Source organism: Pocillopora verrucosa, chromosome 6 (assembly GCF_036669915.1).
Source record: "Pocillopora verrucosa isolate sample1 chromosome 6, ASM3666991v2, whole genome shotgun sequence".
Classification (NCBI taxonomy): Eukaryota; Metazoa; Cnidaria; class Anthozoa; order Scleractinia; family Pocilloporidae; genus Pocillopora; species Pocillopora verrucosa.
This window is the reverse complement of record NC_089317.1, coordinates 23,433,917-23,453,337: the sequence shown is the minus strand read 5'-3', so window position 1 is coordinate 23,453,337 and position 19,421 is coordinate 23,433,917. Positions and strand designations below refer to the sequence as shown.

General features: G+C 36.7%; 2 protein-coding genes and 2 long non-coding RNA genes across 5 annotated transcripts; 3 read left to right on the top strand and 1 right to left on the bottom strand.

Annotated features, from left to right (window-relative positions):
• The first annotated feature begins 381 nt into the window (after positions 1 to 381).
• LOC136281757 (uncharacterized) lies at positions 382 to 3,118 on the top strand. Its single transcript, XR_010717951.1, has 3 exons — positions 382 to 573; positions 665 to 751; positions 1,624 to 3,118. It is a non-coding gene; the product is annotated as an uncharacterized lncRNA (long non-coding RNA).
• A 43-nt stretch (positions 3,119 to 3,161) lies between these two features.
• LOC131774154 (uncharacterized) lies at positions 3,162 to 5,151 on the top strand. Its single transcript, XM_066168999.1, has 4 exons — positions 3,162 to 3,189; positions 3,399 to 3,403; positions 4,077 to 4,233; positions 4,488 to 5,151. Exons 1-4 carry the CDS (start codon positions 3,162 to 3,164, stop codon positions 4,619 to 4,621), a joined length of 324 nt encoding a protein of 107 aa, XP_066025096.1. The 3' UTR covers positions 4,622 to 5,151.
• Positions 5,152 to 9,399: 4,248 nt separating this feature from the next.
• Positions 9,400 to 10,650, top strand: LOC131775936 (uncharacterized). Its single transcript, XR_010717953.1, has 3 exons — positions 9,400 to 9,599; positions 9,810 to 9,882; positions 10,587 to 10,650. It is a non-coding gene; the product is annotated as an uncharacterized lncRNA (long non-coding RNA).
• LOC131775934 (uncharacterized) lies at positions 10,601 to 17,101 on the bottom strand. 2 transcript variants are annotated; one of them, XM_059092054.2, is made up of 5 exons: positions 16,689 to 17,101; positions 15,143 to 15,414; positions 14,291 to 14,362; positions 13,740 to 13,812; positions 10,601 to 12,210 (listed from the first exon to the last, which is right to left on the bottom strand). In XM_059092054.2, the coding sequence occupies exons 1-5, from the start codon at positions 16,984 to 16,986 to the stop codon at positions 11,873 to 11,875; spliced, it is 1,053 nt and encodes a 350-aa protein (XP_058948037.2). In that variant the 5' UTR covers positions 16,987 to 17,101; the 3' UTR covers positions 10,601 to 11,872. The 2 variants fall into 2 exon arrangements, with proteins under 2 accessions (XP_058948037.2, XP_058948035.2); XM_059092052.2 differs by having other exon boundaries at positions 10,851 to 12,210; positions 13,701 to 13,812.
• Between the last annotated feature and the right edge of the window lie 2,320 nt (positions 17,102 to 19,421).

The following is a 19,421-nucleotide window of genomic DNA, read 5'->3' as shown; positions in this document are numbered from 1 at the left end:
CATTCTTGGGAACAGAAAAAATTACTTAGAGCTAACATTCTAAGTATAGTGTTCATTCCGTGCAATGGGGCATAAATAAAAGGTTCTGGTGGAAAAGACATTTTATTTTATACCACTGATGACAAGCAAAAAGGTTATATGGGTGCCCGGTTAAAAATATATTGATAACTCTATTAATTAATACCAGTTCTAATTTAAAGGAGAAAGTTATGAGAATAAAATAAAAATTGTCTGTACCTCGAAGCATGCCTTCACTGTTTATATCTTATGACGATAAGCCCGCCAACCACCCCACCCCGCGCTATGCTGTTTTCACTTAGCGGCTGGTCAGCGGTCACGTTTACGAGGTAAACAAACCGATCTATTCCTGATCACCGTTCTTGTCGATCGGAAAATCAAAATACCAGCGTGATATTGCCGCGAAGATGAAGCAGTTATGTTACTTGATTCGTACTTCATATTGGAGTCGAAGCTTGGGTGGCACAGATTATTTCTTGCGGTGGAATCGACGAGGGGAATTGGAACACTAGTTGTAGTGTTTGAATTGTTGAAAGAAATGGTCGCGTGAGGATTGTAAGTTTAAAGAACAATTTCAAATTTTGCCGCGTGAATTGAAAGAAAAGTTCATTTGAATTGCTTTCGTATGTATTTCTGACGGTTTTAGATTAACCTGCCCTATTTATATCGGTTACGCTTCATGTTGACAAGTCCCTCAAAATGGCGGCCAAACTTGGAGATTGCCGAAAATTAGGTAAGTTCACTGAGTTATAAAGTTCTCGTAAAGGTTGGGCCGCAAAGTTTTTTTCTGTAGTTATCTTTTCTATGGCACCTACTTCCTAGCTATGTTAGTTGGATCAGTTAAGAACGCCTCACTTTTTCAAAAATTTACCTTGAATTTGATCGGTTTTGGCGTGTTTGATTTAGGCGAACCGATAAGGTGTCATTCAAGTCTTCCTGTTTCCTTGATTGACACGTGATGTTTACGAAAGTCGCCTCGATAGATAAGATAGAGTTAATATACATGGCTGTGGTATTTGTTTTTTGCTGAGTTCCGTAGTTTTTTGTAAATTGTCCTCTAAAGTTGTATGAAATTAAAGTCTTGAAAAGTGTCACAACAAGCCTCCGCTCGAGTGAAATTTAATTTCCGTAAAACTCTGAAAAATAAAGAGATCCGATCAAACTGATTGTGGTTTTAGTATAGGTACATGAATGTCTTACAACACACGAGAAACGAGCGAAATCCGTGTCTCAAGGAAAATCGACCGGACCGCTCTTACAGAGACACTCTCTTAAATGCTGACATTGTTTCCTCAATTTTGGGTAAATACATTGCATTTGGTGTTTTTGTCATTTTATTACTATTGGGAATCTGTACACTTAATTTTTTTTTTTTTATACATGTTGATCAACATGACTTTCTCAAGGATCAGCCTTGTAAAAAAACTTTGGGACCATCCATACAAAAAAAGTGAGGAAAACAACTCCAAGCAAGTATTCAGAAGTTCCTTTGATCTAAGTGATCTCGGATTATTGATTGTGGTATGAGTCTTTCCAAAGTAACACAACCTTGTTGTCATGCATAAGTCTAGAAAGTTAAGCTCCTGTGTTTCTTTTTCTTTGCAGATTTTGTGGTAAAGCAAGGGGGGAAAGCCTCTACAATCAAGCAAGCCCTGAGAAATAAAATTAGTTCTCTAACCACCAGGGCAAGTGGTTGGCAACCTGCCAGGAAAGTAAACAATTGAATTGATTGAATTAAGATTAACTAAAATGATATAATTGGATACTCAGTAGATAGACTATTTTCTATTATGATTTGCACAAGGCTTGCTTGCTTCTCTAATTATTAAATAACAATGGGCTTTAATCCCAACTAGAGACATTGTAAGTGACATTGCTGATTTTCATGAAATTTGTTTCTGTTTTACATGATTGAATGATGAAGTCCATTTTATAGATATTCTTCGATTTAAAACAATGAATAGTTTTTGTTAAGTATCCCAACATTGTGAGAGTCAGTTCTAATTTGCATGGAATTTATTGTTAAAATTTATGAAATAATCCAATGATGGATTTCATTGTAAAATATATATTTTTGCATCAAAAGACAATGTAGAAGCAGTCTTTCATTGTACAAATTTTAGGTTATTTGTCATGGTCAGTTGTACCAAATAAATTAAAGACATGAATTTCATACTTTTGCTTGAATGCTTATCTGACTTGGCCAAGTATATAGTACAGCTGAATACATGCCGTATGAACTAGTGGTTGCATGCCTGTTCGTGCATATTAATTTATCTGGCTGCATTTATTTATATTTATGCATTTATAATATCTTGAGTACACTCTAAGTATACTTAAAGTATACTTTAAGTATACTGTACTTGTCAGTTTGCCACAAGTGGTTTTACTCATGAAGTATACTTGAAGTGCACAGCAAAATTTTCAGTACCTTTCAAGTATACTTCAAGTATACTTTTGGGTGTTCCAATTTCAGGTGGGAACAAGTAAACTGCAAGTATACTTTTAGTAGCTCTGTAAACTATACTTCAAGTCTACTGAAAGTATACTTTGTGTAACTTATTTGCAGTACACTTTGATTACAGAAATAGTATACTAAAAGTGTACTTAATTTTGGTAAGGGAAGTGAACAGTCACACAACTTACTTTACTGTTGTCTCACTGCATGACATCTCTAACTGCGCTAGAATTACATGACATTTGACGAAAATCGTGATAATACGAAGAAAAAGAGTAATAAATAAATTAAGAAATATGAATATTATTATGTTAATTCGTATATGAACCTGTAAAGAAAGAAATACTCTATGAAAGGGAACAGTTCTCTCAGCTCCCTCAGCTGTCTCCTCCATCGTTCACTTAAATGTGACCAACTAGCAACTCGTTTTAAGAACCTCACTTTAGGGTAGTAAAGTAAAGGGAAAAATTATACAGGCCTTTCTCTCGTGTGGATGATGTTAAAAAAGATAGTTTTCCTAGATTGCCTAAATTAGAATTGATTTTTAGTAAAAATTATAGCAGAGCTCGCTGCACCACAGTTCAATTTGTAATGATACTCACTGCCTTTGAATTCTTTTGTAGTGCACTTCCAAAAACAAAAACAAACCCTGCAACATCTGATGTTGATGTTAGTTTCAGTAGTGATGCAGATCATCTCACTACTCAAAAAAGGTAAATATTACAATGAACAAGAAAACATTAACCTAGCTCTCACCAAAGTTAAACCATAGGCAAAATTTGGGAGTATTGGAAACCATCATTTCACTTCAGTTTTAGCCATGGTATAAAGATAATTACTGTAATTTTTGAAACTGAAATAGCAAAAAAACATACACCACAAGATGGTACAAGAATTCACATATCCTGTTATCTTTTTACAGTACAGGTAATGCCTCATCTGTTAGTGTTTCTCACACATATGCACATTCTGTAACATGTGACGGTTGTCTCAGTTCCACCAGTGATGCAGATCCGCTTTATGCCTCCTTAATCCCTAGCACTTTGCTATACAGTAGTGATTCTGAAGGAGAAAATGTCCCTGTGGCAGTAGATGATCCTCAAGAGTATCAAACAAGACAAGCTGGTCATGACAAGAGATACCAGAACAACTCTTAAGATTAATGAAGATCAGATATCAAACTTTAATATAAGCCATAGTCATCTTTGGGAAGGTGCTTTAAGGGCACTTAGAAGAAAATCTTTTTCTCCGGATAACAAGGTTTCAGTTAAGTTTACTGATGATTCTGGAACTTCTGAGAGTCTAATTGACTTAGGGGGACCAAAAAGAGAATTTTTTATCCTGGTTCTGGATTGGATTGTTAACTTACAGTTATTTTGTGGTCCAGAAAAAAGCACATTTTTGTCATGCATTGCAAACTACTTGGGAAATGATCACTTTTTTTAATGCTGGTGAGTTCATTGCAATGTCCATAGTTTATGGTGGCCCTGGACCAAGATGCTTTGGTCCTCCCTTGTATGATGCATTGACTAAAGGAGTTACACAAGCAAATGTCTGTCTTAAGGATGTTTATGATTTTGACCTCTGAAATTCTCTGCAGGCTCTAAAGAATACCACATCTGTTCAAGGGGCTCAAAAGCTAATCTCAGATCATAATCTAGAAACAGTCTTAGAGCTTGCAGGTACCCTTCAAATCTTAAGAAAACAGGAAGACATTTTAAATCTTGTCGACAAGACTGCTCATTGGTTTGGAAAGGGTCCATGCAGCATTTGAGCAATTCAAAGGAGGGCTACCCAACTACGTGTCCTTATAGCTATACCAGAAAATTATGATAAATTGAAAGAAGTTTTCAGTTATTCTGAAGTAACCCTAACTGCAGAATTATTTGGATTCTTTTTGTCCATTATAGTGAAACTGGTTCAAATAATCATCAACTTGAAGGGCTAGTGTTGTCATGGTGGAGTGATTTTTTACAAGATGTTGAAGGAAACCAGTAGAATTGACTTTTAGAGATACTTTTTTCTGTCAGTGGAGTTAGGGAAGTTTCCCCTGGCGATCTAGAACTGCACATTGGCTTCCTTCATGCACCTAAGAAATGTGATGAAAAATCCAAGTTCCCAAAAGCAAATGCATGTTCCTGCTAGTTGCTATTACCAGTGGTGCATGACAAATATGATGACTTTAAAAAAGATGTCACCCTTGCCTTTACAAATACCAGGGAATATGGATATGCATAATGTTTTAAAACTCTTTCCCTTGTCTTTTCAAATTAACTGAGGTCCTAATACTGTTCTTGTTCATGTTTAACTGAAAGGGTAAATGCAAATGTATAAGAATGTCACCTTTGCATTATTTTATAAATACTAGGGGATAGTAAATGATGTTTTAAACCACTTTCCTCAGTCTTTTGAAAACTTAAGTTGTTATATTGTCCTTGTTCATGTTTAGGTGAAGTAATTGGATATGAATAAAGTTTCACTTTACCATATTATATCTCATTTCTAAACGTTAAAGAATAGAGCATCTGTTGAGAAAGACAAATACTCCATCAAAGTAATTACAAGTTGTACTTTTGTGTACAACCAATTTTGCAATCTTGTTTGCACTTAAAGTACTGAATAGGATGCATTACATTTCATTTGATAGATTGATGGAAGTCATTTCAACCTGCTGCTTTACCATAGTACCACTGGATTGTACTAAAATATCCTACAATGACCTACTGTGATTCTTGTGATACTTACATTAAATGTTGGAAAAATGTTCATGCCCCAGTCCAGTTTGTCTGGCAGTGCAAATTTAAACTCTCCAGCACATAATTAAAATACTCTAGAAAAATGTTTCTTCCTCATCTGTTGTACAGTATACAGCCAGATCATCAAGTTGTTGTTCTGTAATGGGACATCTGAAATCTTCAAACCCACTGTTCTCTGAAAGGTAGAAAAGCTCGTCAGGCCTACCAGGGATTGTATAATGACGTGATTTTCGAATGTAATGGGTGTTCCAGTGACCCCTCACATGATCTAGGTCCGCCTACAAGATATCTTTAAAACAGAACCCCAAACAGGACATACTTAATTCACTAGCAGTATCGACAATGTTTGTTTCAACTAAGTCTTTACGTTGATCTGTCATGCCGATAAAATGACCACCATCCTTTATGCGCTGGTTTGCTGGGGACGATCCGTACCAATGTGCATTTAATCCAGCTTGGTCGTCGTTACCATTTCCTCGAAAATAACATTGCACGGCCGCCATGGTCACATTTTCAGTTAAACAATCTGTTCGAAGAACTCTTGGGAAACCTTCGATTGATTTAACACAATCTTAAAACAACGAAGCTACGTGGCATGGGTCATTATTCGAGGGGCAAATTTTCAACCACATGACTCGACGACTGAAACCGTCCGCCACACCATGACTAGGAAAGCCGTATGGCTTTAACTTATCGTAGCCGTCAACGTGCCGAGCAAAATTTGGGCCTGGGTTAGTGTACGACCTTCTCCTTAGTGCATGAGCCTTTCGCAAGGCTGTTCATTCAGGGTCAACTTGTTGTAAAATCCCTTCCACCTTTCATTTTAGTGCCTGTATTCCGTGATCCACATAGCCCGATAATCCCTCCTGCAGCCTGGCCCGTCCAATTCTTGTTGAATGGCCTGGCAAATTTCGGCATCGTCACTGTTTGCATTCCTTCTACTTTATCCGTACTCGCGAAGTCTATTGTGCAAAGTACGCATAGACATTTCTGTTGTATGGTACTTTTCTGAAAAGAGAAATATAACCGAGTAATCAAACCCACGATGAAAATAATAACGAATGAGAACCCCCTCTTTGTCCACGGCTGCTCCACATCTAGAACAGTATTGATAAGTTTCCTCGAGCTCTTCTGAGCAGTTAAAGCATTTAAAAACTTCTTCATTCTCGCAACAGATCGCCACATGCGAGGATAATAAACAAACTAGCGGGGATGATGCAGGCGCATAAGATGTCAGCGGTTGAATAATGATAGCTTTATGGTTTGTATATGTATGCTTTTACTAAATGCTATGTATACGTATATGTAATGCAATGTATTTTCTAATTCGTGTTCACAGGAAAAAAAAAATGTCTTCCAGTGTGGTTTATAATTGGAAAATCCAAGGTATAAATTTCCAATATTAAGTGATGATTGAGAAAAAAAACGAGTCTACCGATAAAAATCCAATAACATTTCAAAATAGGTTTCTCTCCTGATAAAGTGGATGGAATATCATTGGATTTTAATGAAAAAGTGCCCATTTGGTCTTCCAATGGTGGATGATGATGGGAAATCATAGGAAGACGCTACTTCATTTATCAGTGATATACCAGGTTTTATTAACTGACTGATTGTGGTTGGAAAATCATAGTTGTGATATTATAGCAACGTGTTCAAAAAATCCCAACGTTAGATGATGTTGCAACATAATTGGAAGACGCTACTTTAGTTACCAATGATAGCACGATAATATAAAAGGATTTATCAACTGAATGGGTTAAGTTAGAATATCATTGCTGTATTATTGAACGTAAAGTTCTTTAAGAAGTTCTAAAAGTACAGACAGTAACCATAACTTATTCCAGTAGCTCGTTTTTTGTAACCTTTCTAAGGTTAAGCTAAAATATTGAAGAAGGCTACAGTGAAATGCCAGACAACCATGAAGCATAAAAGGACGTACAGAAAACATCAACAGGAGATTGACACCTGTTCTGCTGTATAAGATTACACCTGTTATGCTGTATAAGATTACATCGAAAAATCAGTTTTTTGACAAATGCTCGAACTCAATCGCTAACTAACGAAATGCTCAAGTATGACTCACGTCACATAAGATGCCAAGGGTTTTCAGAAAATTCCCAGGGGATAAACTCAGTAGTTTTTCACGCATGTGAAAAATATGTTATCTGGAAATCCTAGACAAAACATAGAACTCCTACCACAATATTGAAATGGCATGGTGATCTGGTCTTATGCAGAGAATCTCCCCGTTTATATCTGGGTATATCATAGAGGAATGTGATCGGGACGACTAAACCGGGACTACCTGATGTCAAAACTCTTAAACTCTCTCGATATGACTTGTGATTTTCCCCTAGCTCTGACTACCATAGATTTTCCTTCTTAATTAAAGAAACGTTTTCGAATTTACTGGTGTATCAAGATTTTAAGTAGTAGGTAGTAACCTTCTAGCTTAAAAGTTTTGCTATTCTCACCTCTTCCATGGAGGGGGATGCATTCAGAGTTGCAAAGAGAGGCTACATTTTAATAATTTCCGAAAGGAATGATCACAGGTCCCTTCTCATTTTTTTTTTTTTTTGATTCAAGAATTCGACCAGGAGAAGAAATCACGAGGCATTATCACGAGACATATTGTACTAGAAGGTAAATATTTTATTTATCGCACCAAGTTAAATAAGACTTCTCTATCCTTTAAATCCTTTTTCGAAAGAATTAAGAGTACGTTTCAAATAGAACGTTTTATAGCCAGAAAGAATAATAAACTTGAGATCCATTACAACAAATGGAAACCCCTCCTTCAACTGATAGAACAATGGCTGAACTAATTTATTATTTATATCAATAAGCGATGCCTCTTTTTTTTTTTTCTTTCTTTCTTTCTTTTCTTTTATTCTCGTAGTCCAGTGTAGTGGTATTTTCTTTGTGTAATAGAGTAGTGTAATGTAAATTTATGCATGTAGAAATTTGTGATGTATCTTGCGTACTTTTAAAAACTGTAAAAACCCAAAAACAAATAAAATACAAAAAAAAAAAAAAACGAGGCATTATGATAACTAAGATGAGGGAGGACTGGTGAGCACAGCGGCCAGAGGAACTCCATCACTTGCTAGATGTACACACGCTGTGATTTTTGTTGTGAATGCGAACGATCTGTGTTTGTCTGTCGGAAAAATACAGAAAAATATTTCGTAAGATCAAAGAGCTCCTTCGACGAAATGGTAATAATATCACAGGTCTCAGTAATATGTTCCCAGCGAAGAAAAATTTTAAGGGGCAATGTGACGTTTTCACGAGTAGTTACTAGAGACGTACAAAACTACAATTTGAGGCTACGACATCATTGTTACTTTTATTAGACGAAGAGGGCAAAATAGGCAATGATAACTCAAGAAGAAACAAGAATGGCGTAGATTGGCAAAGATTACCAAGGATTACTATTGAAAAATATGAAAAATCCAAAATAAATTTTCCTGATACATTGATCGTTTCGTAGCACCCATAAATAAACATACTGCCCTTTACTGAGATTCCAAAGTAAAACAGATTTGTATATTTCTCTCGTGGACACTATTTTCAAAAATGACACATAAAGTAGCACGTGATTATCCTTGAGGGGGGAAAAAAATCTTTATTATTCTAATCACCAACCTTATTGGCATTCAATTTTTTCTATTGTGTCCCCTTCAGAGACGACTGATCCCTTCCATTTTCAAATCTTGCAACCCCTTCTCCCTTTCTCAAAATCCTGCAACCCCCCTTCCGTTCTCAAAATCCTGCAGCCCCCCTTCCGTTCTCAAAATCCTGCAGCCCCCCTTCCGTTCTCAAAATCCTGCAACCCTCTATCCGTTCTCAAAATCCTACAACCTCCCTTCCTTTCTCAAAATCCTGCGACCCTCCTTCCCTCCTCAAAATCCTGCAAGCTCCCCCTTCCCTCGAGTTCTCTTGCTTCAGTTCTTACAAGATGTTCCATTTTTCCCTTTTCCCTTTTACTTGCTTTTCCTCCATTGTCAATTAGGAGCGTCCAGCTTTGGAGAGACCCTAGAGCAATTTTTAACCCGCCTAAAGAATAAGTACCAAGGAAGATTGGAGGCTCTGATGAAAGAATTAAGAAAAAGAAGGATTACCACTGTAAGAACCCTCAGAGCAATATAGACGATATTAATTCAGAATTGCCGCTATCGATTGGAATTAAGAAAACCTTGGAAAAAGAGTTCAAACGAATGTAAAATGGAGAGCGGTTTTACCGGACATGATGGGTTGAAGCCTTCTGCGTTTTATTTTGCCCCCGTCACATAACAAATCAACGTTTAACCGGAAGGAGAGAAAGATCTTACAGTTTTACAGCTTTGGAGTCTACCCGAGAGGTAATTCATTAAATATATATCTGTATATCTTCTATAAGATTGGGAGTAATATTCCCCTTTGGCAGATTCTGATCCGTCTATGGTATTTCACGCCATGTGCATGGGCACTGGTACCCGGCCGTGAAATTCATATCTGACTGGATTTTCTAACATCTAACCACTGACCTTTTTTTTAAAGTTGTGAAACTCAGAATTCTCCTCCATTTGTAGGTCATTTTTTGCTGTGTAATGGAAGGCTTGTCAGCCTTTCGGCTTTCAGGGATGTTGTCGTAACGTCGAATTGGTAGGTGCCTCACTATTTTAATTTTTTCAGCAATCCCCTTCTTGAGGTGGAGTGGGACTTGACTTCGTGAGAGAAGCCAGTGTGATTAGCATTTTGGACGATGCAAAAGTTAGTGCTTTGCTTTTTCTCTTCTGAGAAATTGAAAAATATCAAATTTTGGCATTATGTAAACATATAGTTTTTAACTTTTACCGCCCTGACTGCACTCTGTCTTAATTACTTAAAACTATGAACATGATTTTATTTTTCAAATTACTCGCGGCGTTCTGCGAGAGACTGTCTTTAGTCCTGTGCTATATATTCTGAAGAGCATTAAGTCTCCTCCAAAGTGTTTTGAAGTGTGCTATTCAGTGGTGCATCTCTCTAGTGATTAAGGAGAGAGAAGGATAGCGTTTTCTAATGCATCCATAATGATCCATTTGAGCATATAGACATCAATCGATTGACAGTCAGGTAGACAGTTCAGTTGAAAGTTCGGTAGATTCAAATCGACTGAATCTCGTACTTTCTAGAGACTAAGATCATGAGATAAAGTGCACCACGAGCTCATAGCCCACGTGTGATGTTTGGACGCTATTCAGATAAAACATTGGTCGGATACATCATGTAGAGGTGATAAACTATAAACTATCCGAGCGCATTTATTAAAACGACAGTTTTTAATAGTAATCATTGGCTTTTTATTCTTCTTTCTCGTTTCACAGAAATTCCACGATACTTGTATTAGACCCAAATTCCCGTACACTTGGGCTCAGAAGTGATTATAACGGATTTTTCCTTCTTTTACCATAAGGTAATACAACCTTTAGCCTAGAAGCTTCTCAATCGATGTCTCTCTCATGTTTTATAAGACTGCAAGACCAGCAAATCGAAAATTAACTTCTACTAGCCTTGAAAGAGAAACAGATACGAATTTTCATCGCAATAGAAGATGGATTGAGACCGAATTAAGTGTCCCTCCCATTCCCCCCACCCCGAAAGGAGCTGTCTCAGCCAAGGAAGGCAGATTTCTCAACCAGGAATGTAAATGGTTTTACGTGACGTCCTAAAACCCTATACATATTTGTAAACATAAATCAAAATAAAACTTAAAATTTCTTCTAGTATATCATATAACCAATAAAAGGAGATATGTCCCGCCACATCTTTTATCTCACTAGAAACATATTACACGACAGTGCCAATGGTTGCCATGAATGAAGTCTATTTAATCAATTTCAAGGTTGCTATTGTTTCCATCTCACCTGAAAATGACGAAGTCAGCATTTTAGCGAGCGTTTCCCTTTAGTGAAAATATTATGGTAAACTTTTTTCTTCGCAGAGCAGTTTTAAACACTCTAATATAATGCTACGAAAATGTCCACACAACTCTTATGTTTATTCCTGCCACAATTTACAACATAGCAGTTGAATCTAAAAGAGGTAGTGGACATTACCAACTCGTTACATTACATTCAGAGGTTATCTAACGGTATTGCATATTTTTATTGCAGGTTGTTGATCCTATTGCTCAATGAACATAAGCTACTTTGTTGCTTTCGTTTCGTTTCGAGTGTAAACTAAAATGTTTTTCCCATTAAGCTTGGGGGTAAAAGAGAAAAAAACACAAAAGTTGAGTGTTATTTAGTGCTACTGACTGCCCTCTTCTCTAAGTCAAATTAATTTTGCCATAACCGATAGCTTGTGAGAAAATATCATTCAATCAAGCTGTCTTTTTGATTGAATTAAAATGATTAAAAATTAAACTGCAGTTAATTAACCATTGAAGCCCGACCTCGGAAGTACTACGGCTATTGAAATCGTAAATATTGATTCGGTGATTACTAACAAACAGCTATTTGTGAAAGTTCAGTTTTTTGGGGGACTAATGAATAGGGAATGTCAATTAGCTCTGCTATAAAGCGACAGTAGCTGGCGAAAAGAGGCAGATTTTCTTGATTTGACAGTATGGTGAAGATCTGAAAATCAAGAGAGGATATCCTGTCCCTAATTACTTTTCATCACAACAACCACAACAACCACAACAACCACAACAACCACAACAACCACAAAACCGACACATCCTAAAGTAATCAAAACATTTGCGCCACCAACGTGTGGGGATAAAAGCATAGCTAACCCCATTGTTGCCTTTACTCCTAAACTGCACTGAAAAACTTCCCTTTGGCTTGTCTGCTCTCACTTTCAAAACCTGTGTATCAGATGGCTTCCATGCATCCTGTCGTTTTCTAATGTGCCACTTTTTGTATGAAATCTGGCCCTGAAACAAACGCGTCTCCAGGAGTACAATGCCCTCTGGGTAATGAGGATTGCACCTCATGGCTGCAGCTTTGATAAACAAAGACAGGTTAATAACAACTAAGAATTCAAACAGACAATATTCCACATTCGAAGTAAGGGTTAAGTTTCTAAAGAAACTGTGGTGCTGCGTCGGTGGGAGAGTACAACAGGGAAATTTAGTGTTAACAACTGAGTTGAAAACGTACATTTGCCACCGTAGAAAGTCTCAGAGTGTTAGCCCTTCGTCCGAGAGCGAATGGCTAACGCTCAAAACGTCAACTTTGAAACTCTTTACCATGGCCAATTTACGTTTTCAACTCAGTTGATAATACTAAACTACCCTGTAAGATTCCACATTCGATATGTTAGAATGGGGATTGGGAAAACTCTCCGCTCAAGCTCATCGTGTAAGTGTAATGGCGCGTAGGGTTTGGCATGATTTCTTTCTGTTTCTTTTGCTCTTTTCCTGTTTTTTTGTTGTTGTTGTTGCTTGCTTGTTTATGTGTGTATTTTTTTTAATTTAAACAGTAGTTCTTGCGGATACATGAACACTGGTCTTAAAGATCCAGAAGTCGAAAAAAGACAAATTCATCATTATTAGGATTATTTTTTTTGTAACAGTATTAGTTCTGGGAGCTTTCCTTGCCTGCACCAGGACCAGTTTTTCATGGCTTGAGCGAAGCAAATTAAATATTAGCCTTCAGTTTTAATTTTCTCTGTCACTAATTTGTCCTTCTGCATCACAAAACAAAGGTAACTTGGTTTACTCGTGCATAATTCTTAAGTGAGGATGTCAGCATCCATCGAACAAATTTGAAATATTGTGGCAAGTCGCCCAAAATTCATTTTCTCCCCTACTTTCGTATTTTGTAGCCCAATATGTCCTAATATTGTGGTGTAGTTTTTTTGTGAAAATATATTTTAATTTTCGAGAAATGATTTTTTTGGTTCGACCGCTCAAATATGCAAATTTTCACCGTGAATATTACTAGAGTTGTGTGACCTCATGTAACGAATTTACTGGACGTCCGATATTTCTGACAACATAATCCTTTGTTTTATCATCTAAACTTAATCCACTGTCATTATTGAAGTTGGCAAAGAAATATTTAATTTTTGGTGAATATTTTTGTTAAATTTCGCCGTTCGTCTGATGCATGTTGACATTAGCTCTCAAGGATTTATTCCTAGAGCCCCTCGACTGCATGCTACTGAAATGAGAAATTTACCATTAATCAGTTTCTTTCACTCTAACATTTTTCATTTTTGTGTATTCCAGATGGGAGGGTGCCAAAATAGATTTGCGCTCAATGCCGTTAAACCTTAACGGCATTGATAATGATTTAGTTTATGATCATTTTAGGATAATGATTTAGTATTGAATTTTTCTCATATAGTCATATATCAGTCTTTTCCTGAGTAATGATGACCGCGAATAATAATTTCTACACCATCCCTAGATCTTCCAGATAAACAACTCTTCACAGCATAAAAGTAGTTCCATTCTCAACAGAAATTTAACAAACTAACGCTGTTACCTCCATAATTAGGTTGGTTTTGGGAACGTCTTAACTCACTAGTTTCTCTCTCTCCTGTCCTTTCACTTGCTTGATTTCCTTTATTTTGAGGTTTCTCACTGACAAATTTAGGCTGCAAGATAAAAGCCCAGTTATCATACCACTCATTCAATCTTCTCATATCATTTCCTTTGACACCTAAGCTTGAGAGTCCAGAATTTATAAAGCTCAGTCTTACTTGCTAAATTAATTTTTGTGGTTCAAGGACTCCCCATTCTCGTTAAGCCATATGAGCTTGTTTGATGTACACCATATTGCAAACTCGCAAATTAGAGCCCTTATTTACTCCCCTTAAGTAAACTCCTGATATCCATGCTCCCCTCTCGGGCGAATGGTACCTTAAATTGTTATCCCCTTTTTCTAGGATTTGGTGTGTGTCTGATTCAATCTCCAGACATTTTATTTCGACCAGAACACGCATATAAAGACAAACTCACACTTTTTCTTCAAACTTTCACCAAATGGAGAAATTTTTTTTCGTTTTTCAAGTCATTATGCGCTAGTTCTGTAGGTGGGTTAGTCTTAGTGGGCTAGCCTTGGTAATCTCATACCTCAACGGAGGGTTTTTCTTGCTTTGCATTTCCTCTCGGCTGAGGTGTTTCCTCGCTATCTCCAAGCGGTGCCTGCAGGATGAATGACCAGATGCCATGTAAATAAAACATCTCTCTTAGCCTTCTTACATAATTTAATACATGCATTTCGAAATTTCTGGTAATCCTTGAATCTAATTTGCTCCCAGTAATGCAGTATATTCACAATTCGCACTGTTTTCCTCTAAAAACATCTTCTCCCCAACCAATAAAAAAGCAACATTAAAACCAAAATAACCAATCAGATTTCAAGATTTTCTTAACGTTTAACCAAACAAATTGCAGGAAAACAGAAGACAAAGAAGCCACTGGGTAGAGAATTCCTCTTTTGGCCAAAAATGGATGAATTCCATTTCTAACAGTATTTGTGTAACGACTGTGAGGTAAATAGAATGAGAAGGATGGTTAGGTTTGAGCTCGGTAAAGAAATAGAGAAAGGTGTTTTTCGTCTTGTCACGAGCGTGGGACAAAGAAAGACAAAATGAATGACCGTAAAGAATCTGTACCGACTAAAGTCCTGTATCAGTTTTGGAGCTTAAATATTGTAATTTCAAAATAGAATGTTATAAAGTGATGATTGAACTAATGTCGTGCAACTTTGGCCGGAAATCATACTTGTGATTTCAAATCAAACTCCTGCTGCACGCTTGTTCCATTTTGAAATCATGCCGATCACTCATATGATTTCAGTCCAACTTGCACTTCACTAAGTTCAATCACCATTATACGCGCGCCTCTGAGCCTTACTAGCACAAAGCACAATATTACAGCTTTGATAATAGAGGACAATACTGCACGACCACACCACCATACCTCGCCGTAGTCTTGTTTTTGTCTCAGTTTTGGTTGGTATTGGAACTTTTTCCCATTTTTGCTTGGATCAAAGTAATGGAATAGCGCCTCCTCGTGGATTTTTCTGTGCGTCTTATTCCAAGAAAAAATGAAGCTCTTTCTTCCATCCAGATATTCTGCATCAAACTGTGACTCCACCTTCCTTCGTGCCCAACGTGAGATAACAACCTGTTCTTCATCTTCTTCTTCTTTGTATTCATCATCGCCACCGATGACGATCAACACCTTGTTTTCTGATAAACAATGATTTAAAAAAAAGATAACACAACGTGATATATGCTATAAATACTAAAGTGTACAATATTTGCTGTTTTTCTCTCTTTTGCAACTATTTTCTTTGCGACACTTGAAAACTAACCCCATTCCTAAAATAAACTAATAGTTCAAAAGACATATATTCGATCAAATAACAAAATATAGATCTTATAAGAAAAAGGACATCGATATATTTTCATTTTTTTTTTGAAGTTCTGACAGTGAATTTAACTTAGTTCCGTCTTTTTTTCCGAGAAGCTACGCGTCATACTCTCCTACGTGACCCACTAGCTGATTTTGGTCCGGCTGTTCGTGATTTATGAGTAAATTGTTACATACCTAGACTTTCACTCAACAAAACGAGCACTGTGATTGGTTGATTCTTGATCACGTGCCCCTGATCAAATTCAAATGTATCCCGACCAGGATACAATCGCGCAGTTCCCTCGGGTAAACATCAGGACTCTCGTGAAAACAAAGCGAATAGTCCTAAAGGTAATCTATTGTTTGCGCTATTGTTTTCTTCTAACAAAGGACTGTATGCATAATGAAGTGTGGGGCTGTGCGGAAACTTTGCCGCGTCGTTCGCCGACTTGCTATTTGCTATTGATACGAGTTGTTTATCACACGTATCAATATTACGGTATGCACCAAGCTTATTCATGCGTGCCGTACATGAATATTTGTTTCCATTTCGCTCCACCGTTGTGTTGTGTGACTTAAATAATATCACAAATTTAACCAATACACTCTTTTCCCCCGATGACAAATGCGACTCTTTAGCTTCTGTTAGAAATAAACTGAGACCCGTGCGAATTGCAACGAGAGGCCTTATTCATTAGCATTAGAATACATAGACTACCTACCAGACGAGTTTAATCAAATGTTTTGTAAATTAACATATTTCCCATCCTTTGCAAAAGGTTATTTCTCCTTATTTCCATCTCCTTATTTTCAAGGATATGACCTCGAATGTTATATCACGAACATTTCGTTTCGTTTTCACGGGATAAATCGATTAAATGGCAAAAAAAAACCCGGTTTTTTTTTGCCATTTAATCGATTTATCCTGTGAAAACTACTTCCGCTTTATGGTGCGTGACAACGGCTCGAAAGAGAAAGTACTTTATTTGCGCTCATTCTCTTTTACCATAACTCACCTTAAACACTCAATAACACGATAAACTGTCTGAACTTTAGTTTTATGCCATCCATGCCCGTTAAATAAAACAGTTTTTTTCCCTTTACTTACCTGTGGCCTCTAACAAAGCTCTGTAGATCTTCGCGTAGCCAATCCCTGCACTATCTTCGTTGATCGAGAGACGCGACTCGTGTGCATGTAGGACAAAAATTGCACAATCCATCTGAATTTGAGGAATTTTGGTCTTACAATAATCGGCCATTTGTTGCAATCCAAGGTTGTACTTCCCAATCGCGAAGTTGAAGCCATGTTTCTCGTTCATTTCCATCAGGAACGCCTCAACCACATCTAGCTTATAGGTGTTATCGCAATTGAAAAGACAAATGGTTTTCTTCGACTTATCCGCCATAATGTGACAACGTTCTTATCTATTTCTTCGCCAAAAGCTCAACTTTCGGTTTTCAGTGAGTGCCGTTTGATTCAGGGTGATGATTCCGCGAATAGCAGATTTCCGAGAAACAGTAATCTTGTGACGTTTTTTTCGATCTGTTTTGTCACGCAATGCAGTCTCAGAAAAAAGAGTGTTTCACATCCTGTTATGATACTTTCTTCCTTCAGCACAAAAAGTGTACAACCAAACCTACTTCAACGGGAAAAAAGCTCTGATTCTTGTCCTTCTTTAGTTGAGAAAACGAAAAAAGGATTGAGAAAAATTAAACAATTCCTCTCAGTCTCCAAGGGATAAAGATATACAATTTAGCCTCACGATGAACGATAAACAATGATTGTTATGCTTAAAGAGATTCTGTTACCCCAAAGGAATTAGCAGCCAATATAACTTTTCTGCGGTCAATTGAACAATGCATAAACATTTCCTGAACAAAACGTTAACCTAAGGTTTGTTCTTAACATAAAACCTCCCTCATTTCATCATCACTATTCCCATATCAATATTACACCGCCATTTTATAAACATTATGTTGGTAAACAGTTGCTTGGAGTTTATAAGCAAGGATGGGATTGGTAGGGGAAGAGAAATTGCAATGTTAAATCATGTCCATTGTATGTGTAACGTCCACTTTATTTACCCTTTAGACTTCCTACATTGTTTTATGTTTTTTGAACAACTTTGATAACATAGTTGGTGAACATAATGTTGACAGCTAATCATAACTTATCACAGAAAAGAAATAACCAATAAAATTTTCAACGTTGAAAACACTCGGTTAGAAATAGTAATAATAAAGAAAAAAAAACTATAACAAGAGCAAATGATATTTTTTACCCAAAGGTAAAAAAATAAAGTTATATTAGCTAATATATAGCTATAGTAGAACTTTCGTGACTTATCTCGTAAAGAAATCAACTGATTGCTTACTTCGACTTTTTAAACAATTTCATTTACAAGACGATCACTTACACTACTTACAGCATTAATTACACTTACATTGTACTTGCTACTAACACTACTGATACTTATACTTACCCAAATTATGCATACACTACATTACGATACATGTATTACAATACTATTAACATTAATTTAATTTACGGTTGGCGTGTTTGCAAAGTTCTTTTCAATTAAAAGACAATCACAAGTAAACATACAGGTCTCAAAAATGAAATTAAGTATAAGTCTAAGCTAAAAACAACAGCAGTATGAAAAATTAAAGTAAAAAAAGCCCAAGTGCGATAAAATTTCGGAAGTTCTTTTTTTGCGGTCGCGATCTCTTTTAGGATTTCAAGTTTTCCCGTGATGAAGAGTAGGAAGATTTGAAAATCTAAGATGTCTCCGCAAAGGCTTGTGCAGAAAATGTGATATTTGGCTAACAATAGGCAATAATTTAGGACTTGCCAATGCTTTGTCCTATAATGCCAGCCATAGAGTATATGACTTGTGGATAACGTTATTGTTTCATTTGTTTTTTGGTGCCACCAGTCTTGAAACAGAATCCAGAAGTCGAGTATTAGTGTGCAGTTTATTAATAGGTGATGCAACGTTTGTTTTTTCTGTATTGCATAGGTTGCATAAGGGGCTCTCTGAAATGCCGTCTCGGTAAAGAGTGGCGCGAGTTGGAAGCACGTTATGAATCACTTTATACTGTAACATTATTATTTTAACTTCGTTTGTAACTTTAAATGGCAAGAGATAAACGTTCTTGATGGTAGTTTTTGTAAATCCGTGGCGTAGAATTTTGGTTTCGGCAGTGGGAGGAACAAAGACGGTGTTTAAAAGAGAAGAGTAAATAGAACTGGTTCTTAGGCTGTTTACAGTAGTGTTCGCGTGTGTGACGTTTGGAATAGGGTTTGTAAGATTAGCTTTCCAGTCTTTTGGGATTGCGTTGACCAAACCATAGTATGTGGTGAAAGGCACATTTAAATTAAATTTTGTGACAAATTCATGCCACTTCAAAAATTTCTGATTTTGGTTTAAAATGTCGCTTATGTGAATGAAAGTGAACCTCGCAGTAATTTTCAGGCCTTATTTTCACTACTGCCTAAGTAGTGCACATTACTGCGAGGTTCACTTTCATTCACGTCTTTATCCGCAGTTCAAATATATGACTTTCATATATTCTTAACCAAATGTCGCTTATCTTAGTAATACCGGCGTCATACCAAGTTTGGTAAAAGACAGGTTTTTTTCCTATAAGAATTTTTCTGTTATTCCAAATTATTTCGTTTTTAGGATTTATTTTGGAATCGATGCCCGTTGAGATTTTAAACTCGCACCAATAATCTAACACTTTTTTGTAAAATGCAAGAAGCTTATCATCGAGGTCTAGTGTACTTGGTGTAAAGTTGCATTTTGTTAGAAAAGCAAGACCACCATGTTTGTGTAAG

Bases quoted from the DNA above. Each gene is read 5' to 3' on its own strand.
- LOC131774154 (XM_066168999.1), top strand. From the start codon at position 3,162: ATGCAGATCATCTCACTACTCAAAAAAG. The intron at 4,234-4,487 runs GTCCATGCAGCA...ATTGACTTTTAG, and splicing joins TGCTCATTGGTTTGGAAAGG to AGATACTTTTTTCTGTCAGT.
- LOC131775934 (XM_059092052.2), bottom strand. From the start codon at position 16,986: ATGGCGGATAAGTCGAAGAAAACCATTTGTCTTTTCAATTGCGATAAC. The intron at 14,363-15,142 runs GTATGGTGGTGT...TTCATCCTGCAG, and splicing joins AAAAACAAGACTACGGCGAG to GCACCGCTTGGAGATAGCGA. The intron at 12,211-13,700 runs GTAACAGCGTTA...TGTTTATCAAAG, and splicing joins AAACCAACCTAATTATGGAG to CTGCAGCCATGAGGTGCAAT.